Source organism: Stomoxys calcitrans, chromosome 1 (assembly GCF_963082655.1).
Source record: "Stomoxys calcitrans chromosome 1, idStoCalc2.1, whole genome shotgun sequence".
NCBI classification, from domain to species: Eukaryota; Metazoa; Arthropoda; class Insecta; order Diptera; family Muscidae; genus Stomoxys; species Stomoxys calcitrans.
In genome coordinates this window covers 201,402,623-201,423,085 of record NC_081552.1, presented here as the reverse complement: position 1 = coordinate 201,423,085, position 20,463 = coordinate 201,402,623, and the positions used below count along the sequence as shown (strand labels likewise).

The following is a 20,463-nucleotide window of genomic DNA, read 5'->3' as shown; positions in this document are numbered from 1 at the left end:
TTTGGACCGTACTTGGCACAGTTGTTGGAAGTCATAACAAAACACCACCTGTGAAATTTCAGCCAAATCGGACAGAAATTGCGGCTTGTAAAGGCTCAAGGAGTCAAATCGGGAGATCGGTTTATATGGAAGCTATATAAGGATATAGACCGATTTGGACCGTACTTGGCACAATTGTTAGAAGTCATAACAAAACACCACCTGCGGAATTTCAGCCCAATCGGACAGAAATTGCGGCTTGTAAAGGCTCAAGGAGTCAAATCGGGAGATCGGTTTATATGGGAGCTATATCAGGTTATAGACCGATTTGGACCATACTTGGCACAGTTGTTAGAAGTCATAACAGAACACCACCTGCGAAATTTCAGCCCAAACGGACAGAAATTGCGGCTTGGAAAGGCTCAAGAAATCAAATCGGGAGATCGGCTTGTATGGGAGCTATATCAGGTTATAGACCGATTTGGACCGTACTTGGCACAATTGTTGGAAGTCATAACAGAACATTAAATGCTAAATTTCAGCCCAATCGGACAATAATTGCGGCTTAAAGAAGCCAAATCGGGAGATCGGCTTATATGGGAGCTACATCTAAATCTTAACCGATATGCCCCTTTTTCAATCCCCAATAACCTACATCAATATTAAGTATCTGTGCAAAGAATGCAAAGAAGTGGAAAGTGGTGGCATACAGGAACTGACGCTTGGATAAAACTGCCAATACTGAACTGCTGCCCAAGCAGGCAAGATCTTCGTGTGCCAAAGAGCTTAGGCCCGAAAAATTTCTTTACGAACAGCGCCTACGTACTAAGGTTATTGCTTCTACAACAACCATGAGCGTGCTTAGTTGGGCGGGGCCGAATCTTAGGGAGTTGGGCTTATAAGGGAAGTGTATCAGGCTATAGATCGTTTCCGACCATGTGGGACACGTTGAAGGTCACGGGAGAAGCAGTTGTACCAAATTTCGATCAAATCGGATGAAAATTGCGCCCTCTGGAGGCTTAAGAAGTCAAGATTCCAGATTGGTTTATATGGCAGCTATAGCAGGTTATGAACCGATTTGAACCTTATTCGGCACAGTTGTTGAAAGTCATAATAAAATACTGCTTGCAAAATTTCAGCCAAATCGAATAAGAATTTCGCCCTCTAGAGGCTCAAGAAGTCAAGTCCCCAGATCGGTTTATATGGCAGCAATAGCGGGTTATGAACCGATTTGAACCTTATTCGGCACAGTTGTTGAAAGTCATAATAAAATACTGCATGAAAATTTCAAGCCGGAAATTTTGCACGACATGTTTCGCTATGACTTCCAACCACTGTGCCGAATAAGGTTCAAATCGGTTCATAACCTGCTATAGCTGCCATATAAACCGATCTGGGGACTTGACTTCTGAGCCTCTACAGGGCGCAATTCTTATTCGATTTGGCTGAAATTTTGCATGCAGTATTTTATTATGACTTTCAACAACTGTACCGAATAAGGTTCAAATCGGTCCATAACCTGATATAGCTGCCATATAAACCGATCTGGGGACTTGACTTCTTGAGCCTCTAGAGGGCGCAATTCTTATTCGATTTGGCTGAAATTTTGCATGCTCTATTTTATTATGACTTTCAACAACTGTACCAAGTATGGTTCAAATCGGGTCATAACCTTATATAGCTGCCATATAAACCGATCTGGGATCTTGACTTCTTGAGCCTCTAGCGGGCGCAATTCTTATTCGATTTGGCTGAAATTTCGCATGCAGTATTTTATTATGACTTTCAACAACTGTGCCGAATAAGGTTCAAATCGGTTCATAACCTGCTATAGGTGTCATATAAACCGATCTGGGATCTTGACTTCTTGAGCCTCTAGATGCCGCAATTATTATCCGATGTGCCTGAAATTTTGTACGACGAATCTTCTCATGACCATCAACATACGTGTTTATTATGGTCTGAATCGGTCTATAGCCTGATACAGCTCCCATATAAATCGATCTCTCTATTTTACTTCTTGAGCCCACAAAGGGCGCAATTCTTATTCGAATTGGCTGACATTTTACACAGGTCTCCGTACCGGACCATATCGTGATATCGCTCTAATAGCATAGCAGATATTTTCGTTTATCCTTTTTTTGCCTTAAAAGCGTTGACCGGAAAAAGAACTCGACAAATGCGATCCATGGTGGAGGGTATATAAGATTCGGCCCGGCCCGAACTTGGCACGCTTTTACTTGTTTTTTCTTACATTTCCCTTGAAAGTTTGGTCGAACTTTTGAAAATCTATTTGCCACCCAATGTTTGCCTCAATACTAGCACTTGATTGCAACAGATCGGTCGTGTGTCCTTTGGAGTGCAAAAATGCACTTGAAATTGAAGTGCTCTCAAGCTGTTCCTTTTGATGCCTCCGACAACAACACTACCCCATAATAAATAATGACAAAGTGTCGTGCTAGAATAATATTTGGATCCACATAATAAGAATGTTTGTTTTTGCCACCATCAACTACCGACATAGAAAATGACTTCATTAATTTCCATCAGTTTGTGTGGCTAAGACAGTAATTTACCGCGACACGTTCATCCAATTGAAGGCATGGACTGCTGTCATTCCCATTGCCATTGGAGGTGGTATATTCAACATTTTTTTTTCTCCTTATTTCTTATTACCTGACTTGCTTCATTTCCCTCAGCGAAATGGATATACAATGGAAATGGGAACAGCCAGTCAGTCAGTTGCCTCTATAGAGGTAGAGGCAAAGAAGTGAAGTGAACTTGGAACCAATGCAAAAAATCTTTATGAAGTTACTTTGCAGTAGATATCACTCGTTGCGAATAGTGTCATGTTTTGTGGCGGAAGCGGGGGGAGGGGAGGTTCGATACAAGGACACATCCTCTTGTCAAGGATATAAAAAGTCAATATAAATTCAGCGATTCCTGGCATACATATTTTATGTGACAACTTCGTCGTTGTCCTCGCTATGAAGGTAATGCCAATGGAAAGTGTTAACGACCAACCCATGGGAGAAGACAAACAAATGCCATTCAATATTTATGTCACGCGAGTATTGCAATTGACAAGGCAATACATGGTGTCGATAACAAATTATTTCTTTCTTTTTCCGTTCTCCTTAAGTCCCTCAAGGCTCCTTAAAAAACCATAAAAAATTTTATATAAAAATGTAAAAAATTTGCAAAGTAAAATTTAAAATCACATCAAACATTAAATGTGCCACAGATACCAATCAATGGCAATAATTGAGGTATCAGTGTTTGCATCGATTTTCATACGATTTCAGTGAAACTGAAACACTGAATGGTAATCACGTTCGGTACAACCACAGTCCGTTGTACCATTTTAAACCCTTGAGAAAATAGCCATGACAAGTATGGCCCTGATATACGTTGATACACATTTCCCGGGAAATTCTCCAGCGGACAACGAGGCGCCGGAGGAGATTGACACTTGTCGGAGCCTATTAGGGAAATTGTGTCTGAGCCGAAAATCCTTTGGGCAATAAGAAGTTTGGACTCCTTTAAGTCGCCAGGCCCTGATGATGTATCACCAGTTGAATTACAAGCTCTGTCTGATTGACTGGTTCCTTGGCTTAGGGAGATATACGCTGTTTGTATCAGCATGTCATATATATTGGGTTGCCCAAAAAGTAATTGCGGATTTTTCATATAGTCGGCGTTGACAAATTTTTTCACAGCTTGTGACTCTGTAATTGCATTCTTTCTTCTGTCAGTTATCAGCTGTTACTTTTAGCTTGCTTTAGAGAAAAAGTGTAAAAAAAGCATATTTGATTAAAGTTCATTCTAAGTTTTATTAAAACTGCATTTACTTTCTTTTAAAAAATCCGCAATTACTTTTTGGGCAACCCAATTGCTTTAAGATGGAGGGATGCCAAGGTCATTTTCATTCCGAAAGCAGGAAAACCCTATCACACGAAGGCAAACGGTTTTTGTCCTATAAGTCTGTCATCCTTTGTGTTGATGATTCTTAAGAGGTTGATAGAAGCACATCTTAGGGCAAAGATCACTGGAGATCGCCTGTGGCGGCAGCAGCACGCATATAGTAAAGGCAAATCCACTGAAACAGCCCTTCACGACCTTGTCGGCTACATAGAGGATTCTCTCGCTGTCAAGGAATATATTGGGTTGCCCAAAAAGTAATTGCGGATAGTGGTCGCGTATGCTGATGACGTGGCAATTGTGGTTAGGGGAAAGGAAGCTCTACGTGCAACAGCAAAGTGGGCTACCAAAAGTGGTCTAGGTATAAATCCTTGCAGGACAGAAGTAGTTCTTTTCAGCAGGAGATAAAAGTTTCCTACAGTGGAACCTGTCTCCTTGGGTGGAGAGAATGTTCCATTTACAGAAAGCGCAAAATACTTGAGTGTTTTACTGAACAGGAAATTGAACTTCAAATCCAACATTTTGGAAATGGCAAGAAAGGTAACTCTTGCCCTATCACATGGAAGAGAGCCATTGGCAAAAGTTGGGGGTTTAGACCGCATGTCATGCATTGGATATATACTGCAGTTGTCAGACCTATAATGCTATATGGTGTTGTGGTCTGGTGGACGGCGCTTCAAAAGTCCACCTACCGCTCAATACTTAACCGGATTCATAGGATGGCTTGTTTGTTTTGCTACATCTTTTGCCTCTGGACATTGTGACTACCCAAATTGCAGCGACCACTGCCAAGAGGTTAAGGGAGCTTTCTCATTGGTCATGTGGCGGCAACGGACATTGTGTTATCCTTGATACAACATCCTATCTGAGCCGCTTTGTGTTAAAAAATACTGTACCACTACTCCTGATACAATATCCCTGGTAACCGAAGACACATAGACTTCTATACGGAAGGTTCCATACTAAACCACCAGGTGGGCTCTGAGGTGTAGTCTAAAGATCTAGAACTGGTCATGGCGAAAAGTTTACCCGACTACTGCAGTGTGTATCAAGCGGAGATACCTGCAGTTAAGGAAGTGGTGGAATGGCTAAGATATAATGTCATTACGATGATTGGCATAAATATCATCTCAGACAGCCAGGCGGCGATTTAGTCAATGGAGAAGGTGAAGTCTCAACGAGATGGCTGAACAGATCAAAATTCACCTGTTATGGGTGCCGGGCCACAGAGATATCTCAGGGAATTGTAAAGCGGACGAGCTTGCGAGACTAGGAGCTACCCTACACATACCAGGGATACTGAAATCTGTGGGTATGCCTCTAGCGACATGTAAGCTAAGTTTTCCGCATCAGGCCCGGAGGGCAACGAATGATAGATGGTCACAAAGAGGGAGCTGTGAGCATTCCAAAACTATGTGTGTCTTCAAGATTTGAAGACTTCTACTGCTTTGCTTTCATTGGCTAGAACAGACGTCTCAGTCATTGTGTCCGTCTTGACAGGTCACTGTCTAATCGGAAAATATGCTGACAGACTGAAGGTTGCCAGCAACGACTTTTGCAGAAGCTGTGAGGACATCGAAGTAGAAGAGACTATAGAACACTGTGCGTGCTGTGCGCGTCCACTTTAAGTTCTCATTTCTTTGAGAACCTGTTCGATTTAGCGGATGTGAACATTCGCAAGTTATTGGGCTTTTTTAAGGCGATCTGGATGGTTCACCGGTAGGAACTAGAAGGCATCTTCCTTCTTCTGTTCCTGCGGTATCACAATGGACGAAAACGTCTAAGTGAGTCTGATGTCAGACTGCCACTTAAACCTAACCGAGCCGTTGAGTGAATAGGCAGCGGGATGTCGTCAGAGGTAAGCGATGGCTTTGCTAAGCTCAGAATCAGACTGGGAAAGCGATTCCGAGAACGATGGAGGAGACAGAGCAGTGTGTACCGACAGCGCAATCGGGCGAAAGTGCAGGATGTTGAAAGGGATAGAACTGACATTCCAGGCACTCCTACGGAAGCTGTAAAGAGAATCAGATCTCTCGAAGAGCATAACACTGCTAAAATGCTGAAGAAGAAAAAGAGGTCTCCGCATTCAAGTACTCTGGGAAGACCAAGCGAGACCCCCCTGCAATGGAGACACCAGACAGTGTGCTATGGAGGGAGATAAAGGCGGAACAGGAACAAACGAAGCCCGCACGGCCTCTGAGTCTTCATGGTGGACTGTGACTTCCAAAAGGATGCCACAGCCATCACGGAAAGGGAAGATGGTCGCTGGGAAAGGTTAGAAGCCGCCCTTTTACGCCGGAGTGGCAAGGAAAGACAACTGAGATAAGTTGACTTATGCAGTCAATCAATATCGGCAGTTCATCAGGTAGGACTCCACCAGATCATCGGTCCCAGGTGAGGCATCTGGTTATGGAACATGTATTAACCTCTGAATGGGGTCCACCCATACGAATTATGAGCTGTTAGTATAGAGGGGATATCTCAACGCTGCGTTTTGCGTCAGCGGAATGTATTGATACTGTCAAAAAGATCGTTGGATGTATCCACACTCCCTGGGGTGCAAAGCTCGACCTTGTCAAAAGCTCACAAAGGCGACAGGCTTCATCAAGGAGACATGACAGGTTTTCCACAAGGAGAAGAAGGAGAGAGAATAGCTCTCCTTGTGGTTGGCTAAGACTAAAGGCATGACGTACTACGGCGCCATGACCGCCTTTTTCAAGTGTGGAAATACAAGAATAGGCGAATATCCTCATATTGAGCCATCTGGCGGTGGGGTGGCGGGACACTCAATAACGCCTTACGAACAGGGGGCCGACGACGAAACAATCACCATCTCTCTCAATATTGGGAAGACTAGGATAAGCAAAGATCCTAATACTGAAACATGAGGCACTGCAGGGGCGCGAGATCCAACAAAGCTTAACGAATAGGAACCATCAACGACTTTCTCGAGATTAGGAAAACTAGAATGGATAAAGATACTAATGCTGAAACATGAGGCAGTGCAGTAACAGAGAACTCAATGCCGCCTAACACGCAAAAAGCGATTGACAACACAACCACAACTCCCAAGAAGACCATTTACTCAAGATTTGGATGACTAGTATAGCCAAAGATCCTAATATTCGAACATCAGGCAGTGCAGGAACAGTAGACTCAGTACAGCCTAGTGAATATGAACAAATGATGGAACCAGTACCGACTTTCTCAAGATTCGGAAGACTAGGATATTGTAAAGATCGTAATATTGGAACATCAGGCAGTGCAGTGACGGGAATGCCAATGCAGCTTAAACAAGTAAAAGCGTGCTAAGTTCGGCCGGGCCGAATCTTCTATACCCTCCACCATGGATCGCATTTGTCGAGTTCTTTTCCCGGCATCTCTTCTTAGGCAAAAAAAAGGATATAAGAAACGATTTGCTCTGTTATTACAGCGATATTAAGATATGGTCATGTTTGGACCACAATTAAATTATATATATGTTGGAGACCTGCGTAAAATGTCAGCCAATTCTCATAAGAATTGCGCTCTTTGTGGGCTCAAGAAGTAAAATACAGAGATCGATTTATATGGGAGCTGTATCGGGCTATAGACCGATTCAGACCATAATAAACACGTATATTGATGGTCATGGGAGGATCCGTAGTACATAATTTCAGGCAAATCGGATAATAAGTGCGACCTCTAGAGGCTCAAGAAGTCAAGATCCAAGATCGGTTTATATGGCAGCTATATCAGGTTATGAACCGATTTGAACCATACTTGGCACAGTTGTTGGATATCATAACAAAACATGTCGTGCAAAATTTCATTCCAATCGGATAGGAATTGCGCACTCTAGAGGCTCAAGAAGTCAAGACCCAAGATCGGTTCATATGGCAGCTATATCAGGTTATAAATGGATTTGAACCATACTTGACATAGTTGTTGGATATCATAACAAAACACGTCGTGCAAAATTTTCATTCCAATCGGATAAGAATTGCGCACTCTATAGGCGCAAGAAGTCAAGACCCAAGATCGGTTTATATGGCAGCTATATCAAAACGTGGACCGATAGGGCCCATTTACAATACCAACCGACCTACACTAATAAGAAGTATTTGTGCAAAATTTCAAGCGGCTAGCTTTACTCCTTCGGAAGTTAGCGTGCTTTCGACAGACAGACGGACGGACGGACAGACGGACGGACATGGCTAGATCGACATAAAATTTCACGACGATCAAGAATATATATACTTTATGGGGTCTCAGACGAATATTTCGAGTAGTTACAATCAGAATGACGAAATTAGTATACCCCCCATCTTATGGTGGAGGGTATAAAAACAGGGAGCAGACGACGACATTATAAAGATTCGGAAGACAGGGATAGACAAAAAAATCTAATACGATAACATCAGGCAGTGCATTGACGGGAAACTCAATACAGCCTAAAGAACAGGCAGCAGACGATTAAACCATCACCCACTCCCAAGAAGCCCATCTAATGGCGGACCTATGATTGAGGTCATCCAGATTAACCTCCACCGGAGCGAGACAGCTACTCACACTCTGCTGGAGAAAATCAGTAAGAGCAAGATTCATATTGCCTTAATTCAGGAGCCATGGACGACCCGGAATAAAGTTTCTGGACTTCACCATATCAACTACCGATTATATTATGCTAACACTGGTATTAGGCCGATAGAAGACATTGACGACAATGTCAACAGGATTACAACTGCACCACTGGTATTTTTCGAAGATAGTTGTCCTCTTTGAAAAAGACATCAGGAATACAATAAAATAACCTGAGCGGCAAAACGTGCCTCCTGGAAGCTTTTCTGTGAACATTTCCATAGCGTTAATGACGCCGCCAAGATGAAACAGTGTCTCTCAAAAACCCATGTCCAACTGAAACATTTGTAGACGACATGGGAGTGAGAGCAAAGACGACGGAGGACATGTTGAGGCTTTTGATGAAAACGCATGTTCCACATGACACCGGAATCTTGGAATAATGAGGTTGATCGAAGGCTAATCATCATAGAATTAATGTTAAAGGAATCCGATATAGATAGACCGATATGCCAATATTGGGGCTTAAGGCTATAGCAGGCGCATTTATTACTGAAACTCAGAACAGTGAGTTTTATTAGGCCCGTCTATATCCGAACCTTATCTCTCGATCTCCCGATTTTGGGTCTTAGGCCTTTGGCAGGCGCATTTACTATCCGATCTCGCTGTAATTGCGACTAATGAGTTGTGTCAAGACTCCCAACATCTGTACCGAAAATGGTCCAAACCGTGCTATATTTAGATATAGCTGTCATACAGACCAATCTTCCGCTTTAGGGCCTAAAGACAATAAAAGGCGCATTTATTCACCAATTTTGCTGAATTTTGAAACAGTGCGCTGCCTAAGACTCCCGACATCCAACCCAAATATGGTACAGATCGGACTAGATTAAGATTTAGCTGTCATAAAGATCGATCATTCGCATAAGGGCTTAATAACCCTATAAAATAAATATATTCTTGGTCCTCGCAAAATCTGAGACACTCTAGCCATGTCCGTCCGTCTGCCTGTTGAAATCACGATATATTCTTTAAAAATAGTGATATTGAGCGGAAATTTTGGACAGATTCTATTTTTGTCCATTAGTAGGTTAAGTTTGAAGATGGGCTATATCGGATATTATCTTGATATAGCCCCCATATAGACAGATCCGCCTATTTAAGGTCTAAGACCCATAAAAGCCATATTTATTATCCGATTTTGCTGAAATTTGGGAAAGTGAGTTAAGTTAGACCCTTCGACATCCTTCTTCAATTTGGCCCAGAACGGTCCAGAATTGGATATAGCTCGCATGTAGACCGATCTCTCGATTTAATGTTTTGGACCCATAAAAGGCGCATTTATTTTCCAATTTCGCCAAAATTTGGGACAGTAAGTTGTGTTAGGCCCTTCGACATCCTTCTGCGACTTGGCCTAGATCGGTCCAGATTTGGCTATAGCTGCCATATAGACCGATCTCTCGATTTAAGGTCGTACACCCATAAAAAGGTGCATTTATTTTCCAATTTCGCCGAAATTTGGGACAGTGAGTTGTGTTAGGCCTTCGACATCGTTCTGCAATTTGGTTCAAATCGGTTCAGATTTGGATATAGATGCCATACAGACCGATCTCTCGATTAAAGGTTTTTTGCCCATAAAAGGCGCATTTATTATTCGATATCGCCGAAATTTGGGACAGTGAGTTGTGTTAGAGTCTTCGACATCGTTCCTAAATCTGACCCATATCGGTCCAGATTTGAATATAGCTGCCATATAGACCGATCTCTCGATTCAAGGTCTTGGGCCCATAAAAGAAGCATTTATTGTCCAATTTCGCCAAAATTTGGGACTGTGAGTTGTGTTAGGTCTTCGACATCGTTCTGCAATTTGGTACAGATCGGTTCAGATTTGGATATAGCTGTCATATAGACCGATCTCTCGATTCAAGGTCTTGGGCATTTATTGTCCGATTTTGCCGAAATTTGGGACAGTAAGTTGTGTTAGGCCCCTTGATATCGTTCTGCAATTTAGTTCATATCGGTTCAGATTTGGATATAGCTGTCATATAGACCGATCTCTCGATTAAAGGTTTTGTGCCCAAAAAAGGCGCACTTATTTTCCAATTTTGCCGAAATTTGGGACAGTAAGTTGTGTTAGGCCCCTTGACATCGTTCTGCAATTTGGTTCAGATCGGTTTAGATTTGGATATAGCTGCCATACAGACCGATCTCTTGATTAAAGGTTTTTTGCCCATAAAAGGCGTATTTATTATTCGATATCGCCGAAATTTGGGACAGTGAGTTGTGTTAGAGCCTTCGACATCGTTCCTAAATCTGACCCATATCGGTCCAGATTTGAATATAGCTGCCATATAGACCGATCTCTCGATTCAAGGTCTTGGGCCCATAAAAGAAGCATTTATTGTCCAATTTCGCCAAAATTTGGGACTGTGAGTTGTGTTAGGCCTTTCGACATCGTTCTGCAATTTGGTACAGATCGGTTCAGATTTGGATATAGCTGTCATATAGACCGATCTCTCGATTCAAGGTCTTGGGCCAATAAAAGAAGCATTTATTGTCCGATTTTGCCGAAATTTGGGACAGTAAGTTGTGTTAGGCCCTTCGACACCCCCCATCAATTTGGCCCAGATCGGTTCAGATTTGGATGTAGTTGCCATATAGACCGATCTTTCGATTTAAGGTTTTGGGCCCATAAAAACCGTATTTATTGCCTGATGTCGCCGAAATTTGGAACAGTGAGTTGTATTAAGGCCTTCGACATCCTTCTTCAATTTGGCTCAGATCGGTCCAGAATTGGATAAAGCTGCTATATAGACCGACCTCTCGATTTAAAGTCTAGGCCCCCTAAAAGGTGCATTTATAATTCGATTTCATCGAAATTTGGCACAGTTACTTATGTTAGGCTTTTCGACATCCGTGTCGTATATGGTTCAGATCGGTCTATATTTGGATTTAGCTTCCAAAAAGACCAATATTTTGTTCTACGAAATTGAACAATGACTTGTACTTATTAGACCACTCAATGTCCTTGCCGAAATTGGCCCAAATCGGACCATATTTTGATATAGCTGCAAAGAGGTCAAAAATTATGTATTTTTCACCGGATTATGATGAAAGGTGATTTACGTATATACCCGAGGTGGTGGGTAGCCAAAGTTCGGCCCGCGCGTACTTAACGCCGATTCACTGTTTATTTTTTTTTATACACTCCCCCCATAGTATGGTAGTATACTTATTTCGTCATGCCGTTTGTTACACCTCGAAATATTCGTCGGTCCGTCCGTCCGTCTGTCGAAAGCACGCTAACTTTCGAAGGAGTCAAACTAGACGCTTGAAATTTAGCACACTTCCTATGAGTGTAGTAGGTCAGTTGTTATTGTAAATGGGCCACATCGGTGTATGTTTTGATATAGCTGCCATATAAACCGATCCTGGATCTTGAATTCTGGAGCCTGTAGATGGCGCAATTGTTATCTGATTTGACTGACATTTTGCACCAGGTATTTTGTTTTTACTTCTAACAACTGTGAAATCGGTTCATAACCTGAGTTAGCTTCCATATAAACCTTCGCAGATCTTGACTTCTTGACCCGCTAGACGGAGCAATTATTAACCGATTTGCTTGAAGTTAAAAGAAAACACTTCAAATTTGGCATGAAGTGTTTTCTTTTAACTTCAAGCAACTGTATCTAGTATGGTGCAAATCGCTTCATAACCTGAGATAGCTCCCACATAATTCGACTTCTGATCTTGACTTCTTGAGCCGCTAGAGGGCGCAAATATTATTCGATTTGACTGAAATTTTGCATTAAGTGTTTTGGTTTGGAGGCACACCCTATGACGCCAATGACGCTGAACGCCTGGGTTCGAATCCTTGCAAGACCATCAGAAAAAAATTTCAGCGGTGGTCTTCCCCTCCTAATGCTGGCAACATTTGTGAGGTACTATGCCATGTAAAACATCTCTCCAAAGAGGTGTCGCACTGCGGCACGCCGTTCGGACTCGGCTATAAAAAGGAGGGCCCTTATCATTGAGCTTAAACTTGAATCGGACTGCACTCATTGATATGTGAGAAGTTTGCCCCTATTCCTTAGTGGAATGTTCATGGGCAAAATTTGTAAAAATTTTGGTTTTTGTTTGACCATCAACAACTGTACCAAGTATAGTCAAAATTGGTTCATAACCTGATATAGCTCCCATATAAACTGATTGCGGGTCTTGACTTCTTGAGCCGCTAGAGGGCGCAATTATTATCCTATTTGGCTGAAATTTTTTATGAAATCTTTTGGTTTCACCATTACCAAATGTGTCAAGTATGGTCCAAATAGGTTCATAACCTAATATAGCTTCAATTGAAACCGATTTCGGATTTTTGACTTCTAGAGCTGCTAGAGGGCGCAATTATTATCCTATTTGGCTGAAACTTTGCATGAAATGCTTTGTTCTGACTTCTTACAACTGCGCGAAGTATTGTCTAAATCGGTTCATAACCTCATATAGCTCCCATATAAACAGATGTCGGATCTTGACTTTTGAGCCGCTAGAGGGCGCAATTCTTATCCAATTGGCTGAAATTGTGCATGAAGTGTTTTGGTTTGACCATCAACAGCTGCGCCAAGTATGGCCTAAGACACCAAAGCAGAGCACGAACCTTACCTGTACCTTCGGGACCAAGTATGTGGGTGACCATTCTACGCCCAAAGTTCCCCCCAAACCGGACATTTTTACAGATTATGACAATATGGGTATAAGGTAGGACTGAGGGGTCGTCTCACCCCCAAAACACCCCCAACCAGATCTTACTTATCTATCATGGCAATATTGGACACAATCAAGTTAAAAACATTGGAGAGTGAATGCAGGCCCATTGGTAATATCTGTCTGATGTTTTTTCAAGAACATCCGCCAGTATGAAAATTGCCCCTATTCTATGTCTAAATCCGGACAATTCAGGTACGATTTCCCTACTCATGGTCTTTTGAAACAAATGCGGAGGTTCAGTTTTCAATGTTCTTCGAGGTACATCACCGCTCCTGAATTAGGTCTATCGGCCAGCCTAGGAAGGATAGTTCCCAAATAAGCTACCAACGAAAAATTTGAACGATTTCAAGAAAATTAGCATAAGCCCAAATTATGTCCATCCCAATTTCAAGTTGCTTTACATATTTTTTGTTAAACTCTTAAATAGCAATTGTCCCTATTCTCACTTGGTCTGCTGCTGGACATGTGAAAGAACTGACCTTTCCACCCTCCCCCACAAAACTACTGTTGCAAATAATTGGCCCAATCCTCCCAATCTAATAATGACTGACATTTGGTTACTTTTCTAAAATCCCAACTGACCCAATAACTTTTCTAAAGCTTTGGAGCTATTACAAATACCATCACGCACACATTCACTCACTCGCAGCCAGGAGAATATTCCAAAAGTAGTATCGAAAAAAATAATGTAAAAAAAGGAAGAACTCTCCAATGTGGCACAGAAATCACCCTAAGGCAATGGGGAAGCTAAAAACTCAGAATGTTGTGCCCAAAAAAACAATGGCATAAAGCTACTTTGTAACAGGAAACGTGTGGACAGGAAGTCCGGCAACCGACAATGGAGTATGTTTTGCAGTTACCGCTTTTATGGCACATTGAGTTCGTTCCTTTTGGCATGATTTTAAATTTTTTGTCTCCTAACATTCTACTTTTCATCATCAAACTTTGCCTTCAACAGTTCTCAATTGTGGGCCAACTAAATTGGCTGTGTGGGGGCTGAAAGTCTACTATGAGAAGATTTTTGTTTGATGAAATCGGAATATTTTTGTCTGTAGTTGGCCATTGATGAGTTTCAGTTTAATTTCAGCTATCTACTGCCAACATTCCAAACACTTTTCATTGTCCTTATTGATGTGTTCTTGTTCTTCTTCCACTTCTAACCCCTCTTTGTTGCTTACAGGTTACCTTGGATAGCTTTACCATTGGACGTTTCACTTCGTACACCCAGGATGGTTGCCCAGATGGTTATATGCAAATAGCCGAGTCGGCGCGCACTCCCATTGGCGGCATGTGGTGTGGCACATCATGGGGTCCGGTGTTGTTTTACAGCGAGTCTCGTTCGTTGATTTTTACAATCAAACTAAATAAGTGAGTATTAACTTTTTTTGTTTGTTGCTTACATTGCCATCGACCAAAAACTAGTATTTCAAACATTGTTTTTGTTTTCGTTTTATTTTGCCAGCTTGGTGTGGGCAAGCTAACATACCAAACCTTTTTTTGATCAGTTCAAATTAATTTGCTAAAGGTCCAAACAAACAACACTTGGAGGTAAAATTCATAAAAAAAAGTAAAAGCGTGCTAAGTTCGGCCGGGTCGAATCTTATAAACCCTTCAACATGGATAGTTCCTTGCCAGGTATCTCCTTGAAGTCAAACAAAGTTTAATGGATAAGAATTGATATGCTATTGGGGACATACTTAGTTTGGCTGTTGGAGACCAAAGTGGAAACGATTGTGCAAAATTTCTGCCAAATAGTAATAATTGCGCCCTCTAGCGGCTTAAGAAGTTCATATCCGAGATTGGTTTATATGAGAGCTATATCAGGTTTAAGACTGATTTATACCATACTTGGCACAGTTGTAGAAAGTCTTAAAAAAAACACTCATAACAAAATTTTTCGCCAAATTGGGTAATAATTGCGCCCTCTAGCGGCTCAAGAAGTCAAGATCCAAGATCGGTTTCTATGAGACCTATATCAGGTTTTTGACTGGTTTGGACCATACTTGGCACAGTTATTGAAAGTTAAAATAAAACACTTCACGCGCAATTTCAGCCACATCGGATAATAGTTGCGCCCTCTAGCGGCTCCAGAAGTCAAGATCTAAGATCGGTTTGTATGAGAACTATATCAGGTTTTTGACTGATTTAGGCCATACTTGGCGCAGTTATTGAAAGTTAAATTAAAACACTTCACGCGCAATTTCAGCCACATCGGAAAATAGTTGCGCCCTCTAGCGGCTCAAGAAGTCAAGATCTAAGATCGGTTTGTATGAGACCTATATCAGGTTTTTGACTGATTTGGACCATACTTGGCGCAGTTATTGAATGTTAAAATAAAACACTTCACGCGCAATTTCAGCCACATCGGATAATAGTTGCGCCCTCTAGCGGCTCCAGAAGTCAAGATCTAAGATCGGTTTGTATGAGACCTATATCAGGTTTTTGACTGATTTGGGCCATACTTGGCGCAGTTATTGAAAGTTAAAATAAAACACTTCACGCGCAATTTCAGCCACATCGGATAATAGTTGCGCCCTCTAGCGGCTCAAGAAGTCGAGATCCGGGATCGGTTTATATGGGAGCTATATCAGGTTTTTGACTAATTTGGACCAAACTTGACACAGTTATTGAAAGTTAAAATAAAACACTTCACGCACAATTTAAGCCACATCGGATAATAGTTGCGCCCTCTAGTGGCTAGAGAAGTCAAGATCTAAGATCGGTTTGTATGAGACCTATATCAGGTTTTTGACTGATTTGGACCATACTTGGCGCAGTTATTGAAAGTTAAAATAAAACACTTCACGCGCAATTTCAGCCACATCGGATAATAGTTGCGCCCTCTAGCGGCTCCAGAAGTCAAGATCTAAGATCGGTTTGTATGAGACCTATATCAGGTTTTTGACTGATTTGGGCCATACTTGGCGCAGTTATTGAAAGTTAAAATAAAACACTTCACGCGCAATTTCAGCCACATCGGATAATAGTTGCGCCCTCTAGCGGCTTAAGAAGTCAAGATCCGAGATTGGTTTATATGGGACCTATATCTGGTTTTTGACTGATTTAGACCATACTTGGCTTGGTTTTTGAAAGTCAAAACAAACCACTTCATGCAAACTTTCCACCAAATCAAATAATAATTGCGCCCTCTAGCGGATTAAGAAGTCAAGATCTGAGATAGGGTTATATAGGAGCTATATCAGATTATAAACCGATTTTGCCTATACTTGGCGCTGTTATTGAAAGTTAAAATAAAACCCTTCACGCAAATTTTCAGCCAAATCGGATATTGGTTGCGCCCTCTATCGGCTCAAGAAGTCAAGATCCGATATCGGTTTATATGGGAGCTATATCAGATTATAAACCGATTTTGCCCATACTTGGCACTGTTATTGAAAGCTAAAATAAAACACTTCACGCAAAATTTCAGCCAAATCGGACATTGGTTGCGCCCTCTAGCGGCTTACGAAGTCAAGATCCGATATCGGTTTATATGGGAGCTATATCAGGGTACGAACCGATTTCATCTATACTTAGCACAATTGTTGGAAGTCGTACAAAAAAAAACTTTTAATGCAAAATTTCCTCAAAATAGGATATTAATTGCGCCCTCTAGCGGCTTAAGAAGTCAAGATCCGATATCGGTTTATAGGAGAGCTGTATCAGGATTTGGACTGATTTGAGCCATACGTGGCGCAGTTGTTAAAAGTTAAAACAAAACACTTCACGCAAAATTTCAGCAAAATCGGATAATAATTGGGCCCCATAGCGGCTCAAGAAGTCAAGATCCGAGATCGGTTTATATGGGAGCTGTATCAGATTATGAACCGATATAGACCATAGGTTAGGTTGAAAAGGGGGTACAGATACTAATCCGGCCCATGCCACTATGGACAGTTGTTAAAAGTTAAACCAAAACACTTCACGCAAAATTTCAGCAAAATCGGATAATAATTGGGCCCCATAGCGGCTCAAGAAGTCAAGATCCGAGATCGGTTTATATGGGAGCTGTATCAGATTATGAACCGATATAGACCATAGGTTAGGTTGAAAAGAGGGTACAGATACTAATCCGGCCCATGCCACTATGGACATACACCTAAGCCAGTAATCGGTTTGTTGTGCACTCTAAAAACTATAAAGTAACCGGCAGGCGGAGTTTGCCACGTTTGCCAAGGGAATAAAATGAATGCAAAAGCCATAGGGGGGAGTTGAAGTTTGTTTGAAGAGATATTGCTCAATGAAAATGCTTACAGCGAACAGTCTGGTAGTAATAGTTGAGATTTCACATAGGATTTGTGCTTATGATCTCAACTATAAGTACTACGAACAACAGGCTGTGAACTGTAGGCCGGTCAGACGGACGGACTTAGTTCACGATGGTGCCGATGAGATAATGAAACCCAATTATCGAAAAGCGTCCACCAGTGGGGTGACATGTGTCCTGCCTTGCCTGAGGAACTGGCAATTTCTGTTCTTCAATACTCAATTATCAATCTCTCCTTTGGATGTTGCATTCGCTTGGTCATCAAGCTCGACTTGAAAGACAATGAAAAATGAAATCTTGAAAAAAATTAGGAATTCCGTGCCACTTAAAAAAAGTTTAATTGTTTTCAATACCACTCCCCTTAGTTGGTTCATGTCTGGTATTGTGTCTCCACCTAAGTGCCGGTATCTGTTAGACGCGAAAGTCGGGCAATGACAAAGGAAATGCTCCAACGTCTCATCATTTTCCCCGCATGCCGTGCACATGCTATCACTTGCCGCACCGATTTTACATAAGTGAGCTCGTAGTCCTATGTGTCCCGTTATGATACCAATAGCTATACTAACCTCCTTCTTGCTCCCTTTCAGTAAAAGCCTCGTCTTTTCACAATCTGGATCCCCTTATAGGATTTTTGCCGTCCTACCGACCGTTTTGCTTGCGCGTACGTCGCCCAATCCTTTAACTCAGACTGCGTCGACCCAAAAGGCTTCGGGTTAACCAAGTTTATTGACGGCAGTCCTCTGGCCTTTACCGCCAAATTGTCTGCCCTTTCATTTCCCCTTACTCCGTTATAGCACGGCACCCAAACGATACCGATTTTGCCATCCTCAGAGAAGGCGTTTATCTCCTTCTTACTCTACAAGATTTTTCGTGACCTTACCGTCCTGGTTATTATTGCCCTTATGGCGATTCTACTGTCGGTAAAGATGTTCACACTCGACGTCCTCTTGTTAATACCACACCACTTCATGCATTCCGTGGTCACCCGGATCTCTGCCTGCAAGACCGTATTATGGTTAGGCAGTCTAAAACAGATCTTAGTCTCTGGGTTCTCAATGTAAACCCCCAGGGCCCACTCTGTCCTCTAGCTTTGATCCATCCGTGTAACATGATCTTACAGATGGCAATACTGGTGGTCCGTCAATCCAAGACTGTGCCGATGGCAGCAGTGCGTCGCACTTGACTTTAGGGTTCATCTCAGGTATCCGATCGGAAACTTCTTACCTTCCTTCCAGGTTTTCTATCGTCACTTCGATTACAACGCAATGGTATGAGCTGCTCCCATCATCAATCCATTCTCCCGTCGCCTTAAGTCTCATAGCCGCAGCGGCTGCCTCACACTTAATCTGTATGTCAATGGGTCGGATATCTGGAATAGTCTCCAGTGCCCTAGTGGACGTGGTCCTCATTGCTCCGCCTATGCCAAGACAACTTATTCTCTGAACCTGTTGTATGGTCCTTATGTTGCACTTTTTCTCTATAGCAGTCCACCAAACTACTGAGTAAGTAAGTAAGTATTGGTCTAATCACGCTCCTCTAAAGCCAGAGGACTATCCTAGGATTCAGGCCCTATTTTGAGCCTACGGCCCATCTACATAGTGCCCAACATCTGTGAGCCTTCTCAGTACGCTGACACTTCCAATTCAGTTTCCTGTCCAAGATCACACCTAAGTATTTGACCTTGCCAGATATCGAAATCGTCTTATTGAGGAAACATGGTGCGTTAAATTGGCCCACCTTCGTCTTTCTCGTGAACAGGCATATTTTAGTCTTCTCTGGGTCTAGCCCAGTCATATGCCATATGCAAGACCCTTTTTGGCCCTTCTGGATAGCTCGTTCCGATCCCTATCCCTTAGAAGTATTATAACATCGTCTGCGTAGCAGACGTGCTCATATCCCTCCTCAGCCAGCATCCGTATCCTCCTCAGCCAGCATCCGATATAGGCCATACTTTGCATAGTTGTTAGCAGTCATATCAGTACACCAAATGCAAAATTTCTGTCACATCGGACAAAAATTGAGGCTAGCTAGGACCCAAGAATTCAAATCGGCAGATCGGTTTATATGAGGTTATAGACCGATTTGAAGTTTACTAAGTACAGTTGTTGGAAGTCATAAAACAGAAAACTTTTGGGTTGCCCAAAAAGTAATTGCGGATTTTTTAAAAGAAAGTAAATGCATTTTTAATAAAATTTAGAATGAACTTTAATCAAATATACTTTTTTTGCACTTTTTTTTCTAAAGCAAGCTAAAAGTAACAGCTGATAACTGACAGAAGAATAAATGCAATTACAGAGTCACAAGCTGTGAAAAAATTTATCAACGCCGACTATATGAAAAATCCGCAATTACTTTTTGGGCAGCCCTATATGGAACATTTTTAGCTTAATCGGAAAAAATTTCGTCTTGTAAGGACTCAAGAAGTCAAATCGTATCAAATCGGTTTATATGGGAGCTATATCAGTTTATATACCGATTTGAACAGTACGCGGCGCAGTTATTGCAACAAAATACTATGTGCAAAATCTAAGACAAATCGGACAAAACTTACGGCTTATAGGGAGCTATATCCAAATCAAAACCGATATGGCCCATTTGCAATCCCCCACGACCTACATCAATTTTAAGTATCTGTGCAAAATTTCAAACGGCTAGCTTTACGCGTTCGGCCACTTTCGTGATTTCGAAAGACGGACGGACGGACGGCTATATCGACTCAGAATGTCGAGACAATCCAGAATATATACACTTTATGGGGTCGCAGATCAATATTTAGAGGTGTTACAAACGGAATGACTAGATTAGTATAGCCCCATCGTATGAGGGTGGGTATAAAAATAAGTTGCAAAAATTAAAGCTTCTAAAAACCGAATAAGGACAATTGAGTGATCGGTTTATATGGGAGTTACATCAGATTAAAAACCGATTTGGACCATACTTGTTGTTAGAAGTCTTAACAGAACACCACAAGCGAA

The 20,463-nt window shown here is 41.9% G+C and overlaps 1 protein-coding gene across 3 annotated transcripts in view; it reads left to right on the top strand.

Moving 5' to 3' along the window:
- The window catches only part of LOC106091151 (uncharacterized), a 613,012-nt gene that overhangs the window by 463,436 nt on the left and 129,113 nt on the right, over positions 1–20,463 (top strand). For all 3 annotated transcript variants that reach the window (XM_059361085.1, XM_059361084.1, XM_059361086.1), the window contains one exon: positions 14,402–14,589. In XM_059361085.1, coding sequence (XP_059217068.1) covers positions 14,402–14,589 — 188 coding nt within the window. The remainder of the gene's footprint in view (positions 1–14,401; positions 14,590–20,463) is intronic.